Source organism: Clupea harengus, chromosome 5 (assembly GCF_900700415.2).
Source record: "Clupea harengus chromosome 5, Ch_v2.0.2, whole genome shotgun sequence".
NCBI classification, from domain to species: Eukaryota; Metazoa; Chordata; class Actinopteri; order Clupeiformes; family Clupeidae; genus Clupea; species Clupea harengus.
In genome coordinates, this window is record NC_045156.1 from 25512264 (window position 1) to 25519763 (window position 7500).

Genomic DNA, 7500 nt, shown 5'->3' on the forward strand with positions numbered 1-7500 from the left:
TCCTCATGTCCAGTCTGAAGGAATGTGTTACTAGCCAGGCCGCCAACTTCGCCTCCACTTCCTGCCCCAGGCCCCCTCTCAGCACACAGGGGTCTGCTGGGGAGTCTGCTCCAGCTCCCCGTCTCTGTGCGAGAGACACGTCGGGTGCGTGTTTATGGAGGAGCCCTCAGCCTCCGCCACGCTCTGCCAGGAAGTCAGGGAGTGTGTGTGTAGCAGACAGATACCAGTCGCGTTGCCCGTGTCTTGTCACCGCCACAGCTCAAGTACTTCCTGTCCAGCAGCTGCTGGGCGACCTCTGCACCTTATCAAAGAGCCAAACACACACACACACACACACACACACACACTGACACACACACACTTCCCTCCTCATCCCTCAGGGTTCATCAGCTCATCACCGCAGAAGCCCTAACGGTTTTCTGTCTGGAGGTTGGCAGGAAGAAAAAGCTTCTGCCTGACGGGCATGAGCTGAATATTGCACAGGTAGCCTTCAGTGTCTCTCTTAGAGACTGGCCATTACGCTAACAAGTAACAGTAACAAGTTTTGCTCTAAAACTAGCGAGCTAACTAACTACCTTAAGGGCATGCAAAACCAAAACACCACCACTAGGCAATGTCGTGCTGTTTAAGCTTTTCTTTTCATTTTCCAGGGTTTTACAGGCTGCAACACAGAACTATATAGTGCATACCCTGTGTTTATCTTTCCTTCACATGACCATTTACCATTACAATGAAGATGATACTAAAACTACCTTGAAAAGTGGCAAATTGTTGCATAATGTTGCTTTAAGCAGTGGTCTATATGCACGGGTGGAGAATGTTGTCTCTATTTATCTCCATTTGGTTGTTTGGTAGTTCCCTTAACATAGTACACTTTGTTGCTGTGTTTAGTGTCCAGTGATTAAGAAAGAAAGAATCTTATTTCTGTCCAGAGGCGGACAGCTTTACCATTGGTAATATCTGAGATATTAAAGACCAGAGCAGTCTGTTGTAGACTAGCATTAGTGTTTTATCAGTGCTGGGGTGTCTGGACAGTTTCATCAATGTGAAGGTCATCTACCAAGCCGGAAAATTATTTTTAAAGCCAAAGTTATTTTTGGCTCTTACTTGCTCTCACTCCCTCTCTGGCACCGATGTTGTAATGATGTCATCTTTACTCCGCAGTGATGACAGCTTCCTGTCACGCTTGGAGAAGGGTAACGAGGTAGAAGCCCTGGAGGTACTTGAGGCCGTCAGTGCCAGCGTGGGTGACCTCCGACCCCGGAGCTGGGAGGACTGTGTCCGCTGGGCCCGACTGCGCTGGGAGACTCTCTACAACCATGACATCAGGCAGCTGCTCCACTGTTTCCCTCCCGACGCGGTAAAACAAAACAGTGAAACACCTCTGATTCAACTCACTGATGAACATGTTCAAAATGATTGTGTGTCTCTAAGGAGGTCCCATTTCACAAAAAATGGCAGCATGAAAGAATGCACCATATGTAGGTGAAACAAAGCTGTGTCAGCACATACATCGCTTGAATTGATTCTGCGTTTGAGTTCAGGTTGAGTAGCGTATTGACCACTAGGTGGCGATATTGTCTATGATCTGTGGTGTTGGCTGCCCTCTACTGTGATCACTGACAGTACCGAGCCTCCTCCCATGCCAACAGTTAAGGATGAGACAGTGGTAGATCCAAGACCAGTGAATAAGATCATTCATTCCCACCCAGGTCTCATTTTACAGTCACATCACAGCAAGATCTCTTTGAAACTGTACATTTCTAGCCAGATTTAAACAAGACTCTCAGAGGTGTCCATCTTCCTGAACTGAGAGGCATCGGACTTAGACTTCTGGCCAGTAGATCAGATGAGGCTGTAGTGTTTAAATGCAACCCGTATCTGTCCTTGCTTTGGACCTTTTGTTTGAGAATGTGAGCCAACGCTCCCCAATCATTCTACTGCAAACACTGTGACGCCTGTCAAAACATGCCCCGGCTTTACATCCACAGCCAGACTGTTTGCAGAAGCCACCAGGAGATGCACAGATTTAGGGCACGCCACTGAGTTACCGCAGGGTTAGGTTTATATAGGGGAGCATTGAGCTGACATGGACTGTTTGTCTAAGTGTATGTCTGTTTTTAGCAGACAGTCATTAAGTTGCGACTCAAGCATATCTAGTCTCATGACTTTGCTGTATTTGAGCCTTATATGGATGTAGGGTTGCGTTGTACTGCACAGCATTTAGACACTTTGTCGAGCATCCTGCATAGTGCGATAATGTCCTACAGTTTCATTGGTCATTTGGTTTTTGAATTGTCAGAAAATAGGAAAACATGGATGTGAGCGCTTTACGTTCATGGGCCTTGAACACAGTACATTCATTTGGTCTAGTGATTAGACTGTGGAAGTCAACAGACACAGTTTGTACTGGCCTCATGAGATTTGTGTTTATATTGAACCTACCACTAGTGTTATGGATTAAGGGACGATCGAACTGTGCTTACTCTAGCTTTTGGGACCTGCCCTTTGTTTAAATTAATCGTTTGGAATACGCATCTCCTTAATTGTGTGTACAGTGCTCCTTGCCTCCATAAATCAGTACCTCTCTATACTACACGCTGTTAGCATCTATACATAAAAGTTGAGCTGCCTGTGTTTTGGTCCGATTCCTGACTTCCCTCTGTTGGTGCCTGTGTAAAGGTCATGTGCGTACATGTCGTTGGTATCATCCACGTCAGTGTGGTAGGTTCCTTTTGTCAGTTGGGTTTCTGAGGAAGTATGAGGAAGCTCGTGTCAACCCTCAACACCTCTCTCCCACCGCGGCCCTGTCATTCCTGTGTGACATCTCCAGACATCGGTAGACATGTCGGCTCATGTCGGCTCAGTGTTGGGTGGATCCACACTAATGTAGGTCTACTGGTAATTACCATTCACACTGTAAATGGCGAAAGCTTACTCAGTGTTTCCACTTGAGTAAATCTTCAGTGCAGTACGGTAACCCAGGGTCCCACTACTTCCCTGTTACCCTGTTTTATGAGGTACTGACTCTGGATCAGAGGTCAGGTGAAGTCGCTGTGCTCTAGGAACGGAGGCGTGCAGATAGCGCTGAAGCCACTGAGCCAGACAGCCAGGCTCAGACTTGGGGGGAAAACAGATGACTCCAGGTCTTTTCAGACAGTGTGTTGAAAGGCTGGGCTTTGTCGGGTGGCTTGTGGTCGCTTGTTTGTCTCTGGTCTTTTGTTGAGAATATGAAGACCACAGAGGACAGACACAAGCCACATGTTAGTCATTAGGAACTGCTATTCCACAAGTTTTAATTACTGTAGGACCAGAAAATGGAGTACATTTCTCTGAAATAATTCAATTATATTCTTGAGAATATGTTCCAGGTACTTTCAGAGCACAGAGTTGAGACTTAACGGCAGTCCCTTAATGGCGAGCTATTTCTCCTCAACACCATGAGTCTTGATGCCATTTACAGCAGTTATCACTTTCTCATCCCATCGTACAAGGCACACTGTATGGGCACTAATGAGGTTAAACTTGTTTGGAGACACCCTCACAGACTGAGTGACAATGATATGGCCCTCAGGCTTGAATAGGCTTTAAGATAAGCAGGCACTGAATAGAATTGAAAACAGCCTCCTAGATTGCCCCACTGGGCTGGGGTCTGGGGGATGGGGGATGGGGGTGAGGTAGGGGCAGAGATGGCCCTGCCCTGATAAAGACTCTCCTCGCTGTGGGGCTTAAGGGGGGAAGGCGCTGGTGTTTGTGGGGCTGTCCTCCCAGATCAAAGGCCCCATAACTGTGGCTCCTGACAGGTCATGGCCCCCTCTCTGTTCTTTTATCAGAGAGCAAACTGTAGCGATGTAGCGAACACCTGATAGGTACATTAGCTGGCCAGGCCAAATGGCCCAGTGGGACGGAGCCTCTCATGTATGTGTTTACTGCCTCATTATGGCCCTTCAGTGGCAGACACAGACATGGATCTGGTTTGGTCGTCTACTTCGAGCTGTCATTCAATGGGCAAACTGGTGTTAACGCTTTCCTCATTACATCTACCGTATAGATTATTTTAAAGCGGTTACAGTAGTTAGCCAAAAACCCTTTAAAGATGAACAGTGCATTCAGTGGGTCTAGGCTTTCTGTGGTTCTGTGGCACGACTAGTTATTCCCCTCTAGCAACATTATAATATGCATTCAGAGTGGGACTAGTCTTTCACTCTTTGTCATACATCTGTTAACAGCTGTCTGATTTTGGCTTTTGGCTGTCATTACTCATTGATATATCGCTCTCCCTCCCTCACTCACTCACTCTCTCCTTCTTTCCTTTTGGCTCTCTGTTTCTCAACCTTCTCTCTCCTTTGCGTTCGCAGGTGACCAGCTCGGGGGTGCCATTCTGGATGGGTGCTAAGAGATGTCCTCATCCCCTGACCTTTGACCCTGAGTGTGTAAGTGTCTGCACCTCGACGGCCACAGTGCTGAATGTTGTCTCCCCTGGGGCACGTGAACGGCAGCATCTCACCTGATAAGCCCCCTGACATTCTTACATTCCTTCTCCTGTTGTGGATTGACCCCTTATCTGCAGGTACAGATTGCCTGCCATAGATTACACCAAGGTGGGAAAAATCAGATCACAGACATGTTCCCTCCACACACACACACACACACACACACACACACACACACACACACACACACACACACACACACACACATACTAACACATACATGTGCGGCATACACACATACATGCACACACACACACACATACACACACCATCACACACACTAACACACACACACACACACACACACACACACACACACATACTAACACATACATGTACGGCATACACACACATACATGCACACACACACACACACACACACACACACACACCATCACACACACACACCATCACACACACTAACACACATACTAACACATACATGTGCGGCATACACACACACACACACACACACACACACACACACACACACCATCACACACACTAACACACATGCACACACACACACACACACCATCACACACACTAACACACATGCACACACTAACACAAACACGCATGTACACAAACCCTCTGCCTGCATGAACCGATAGTAAGATAAGTTCAGACTTGTAGTTATGTCAACATTATGCACAAATGGATTCCTTACAAATCATAGGTTTTATACAGCAGGAGGGGGGAAAGAATTTCTTTAATGACAAACCACTCACAGTAAAAGTGAACAAACTATGTCCTTAGACTCTCCCTCTTTCCCTTCCTCTCTTGGTCTCCACTAGGGTTGCAAAATTCCGGGAATATTCAAAGTTGGAAACTTTCCATGGGAATTAACGGGAAAATACAGGAATTAACTGTATTTACCTTGTCATATATGACAAAACATGCATGCATGCAAACATTTCTAATACAAATTTTTTGACTTAATCCATTTGTGAGTAGAACTTTAATGGATTCTTTCATTGAACAACAAAAACATGAATGTTGAATCAAATATTCCCTATGCCCCCCCCCAAAAAAGTCCCATTCTAAATATAAAATTAAAGCATTTAGTTAAGCTTTTAATTTGAATTACTTTTATTAAGTCTCCCAAGTCGCGCTTTTTTGATGGACCCCAACAGCCGCAAGTAATTGGGGTGATGGTGTACTTTTGTGTGGACATACATACTCTCACTGCTGTAAAACAAAAAATCTACTGTATACAAATAAAATTGCTATTAAATTGAACATGGCTTTAGTGTAACAAGTTATCAATATGCTAGGTAATGACAAAGACTTTCAAAAATAAACAGAAAGTCATAGGTTTACGTTTCTGGCAGACAATGTTCCCAACTGCATCCAGAGTCCAGCTGAGCTAGGCTTGCCAAGCCTTGATTTCAACTACGTACATTTAAGTTCCCTGTTATAGGCTAACTTTTGCAAAAAAAAAAATGGTACAAATTTCCAAAATACCCGAGCTTAACTTCCCATGGCAAGTTTCCGCCCCTTTGCAACCGAAGTCTCCACCTCTCCCTCCATCTACTCTGTCTCTTCCTCTTTTCTTTCTCTCTCTCTCTTTTTTTCTGCTGCTGTCTTCCCTTCTTCCTTTCCCACCTCTCCTCCTCTGGCTTCCTCTCCGCCTTTCTTACTTCTCAGCCAGCAGGCTTGGCACACAGTAGGCCAAAGATTAAAGGCTTCAGACCCCATCCCATTAAATGCACTCCGATTTCCCCAACATGGCCCAATGTCCTTCACTGCCTTTTGTTCCCCTGACTTACCAAGAGATATCAGTTGACGAGGAAAGGCTGTTAATTTCTCTAATGCACGAGCAGTGAGGCTCTCTGTGTGTGTGTGTGTGTGTGTGTGTGTGTGTGTGCATGTGCGTGTGCGTGTGCGGCGTGTGCGTGCCGGTGCGCGTGCGCGTGCGCGTGCGGGTGCGTGTGCGTGCGCGTGCGCGTGGGCGTGTGCGTGTGCGTGTGCGTGTGCGTGGGCGTGTGTGTGGGTGTGGGTGTGGGTGTGTGTGTGTGCGTGTGCGTGTGCGTGTGGGTGTCTGTGTGTGTGTGTGCGTGTGCGTGTGCGTGTGCGTGTGTGTGTGCGTGTCTGTGTGTGTGTGTGTGTGTGTGTGTGTGTGTGTGTGTGTGTGTGTGTGTGTGTGTGTGTGTCGGGGTGGGTGTGAATGCAGCTTTCCTGTTCTGTGAGAGGTGAATCAGAGAGAGAAAGCGAGGTGAGCAATTTCCACGCTTTCTCTCCCTGGCTTCCTGTAGGCCATGCCAAGAGAGAAGAGAGGCTCACAACTGACTCACTACTCACCATGCAGTTATGCTCCTCTTACAGATGTTCACGCTTTCCACTGGGCCCACACCCCATCCCCATACACACACACACACATACACATATACACACACACACACACACACACACACACACACACACACACACACACAGCACACACACACACACACACACACACACACACACACACACACACACACACTCACACACAGCACACACCCCATACACACACTCACCCACAGCAGACACACATACACAAACACACATACACATGCACCCACAGCACACACACATGAACACACACACACACACACACACACACACACACACACTCACACACAGCACACACCCCATCCCCATACACACACTCACCCACAGCAGACACACATACACAAACACACATACACATGCACCCACAGCACACACACACGTGAACACACACACACACACACACACACACACACACACACTCAGTTCCTGAACCTCTTTTAAAATCAACAGGAAATGTGCTCTTTGCATGCAGCCCCCTCATATATGTCTTCTTTCATTGCCATGCTGTTTTCACTTGCGTCTCTGGTTAAGGTAATTATTTACGTTAGGCCTGCTCTGGTTTGGGCTGGGAGGCGAGGGCTTGATGAGCTGAGGCTGGTCTTGTGTGTATGTATATGGATATACGTACGTATGGATGTGTACGAATGTATAGAAGGAAGACCTTGAGCTC

At 46.9% G+C, this 7500-nt stretch overlaps 1 protein-coding gene across 1 annotated transcript in view; it reads left to right on the forward strand.

The window, feature by feature from the left end:
• Positions 1 to 7500, forward strand: part of uba7 (ubiquitin-like modifier activating enzyme 7) — a 52167-nt gene that overhangs the window by 9941 nt on the left and 34726 nt on the right. The window contains exons 16-17 of the mRNA XM_031568282.2: positions 1165 to 1360; positions 4359 to 4433. Coding sequence (XP_031424142.1) covers positions 1165 to 1360; positions 4359 to 4433 — 271 coding nt within the window. The remainder of the gene's footprint in view (positions 1 to 1164; positions 1361 to 4358; positions 4434 to 7500) is intronic.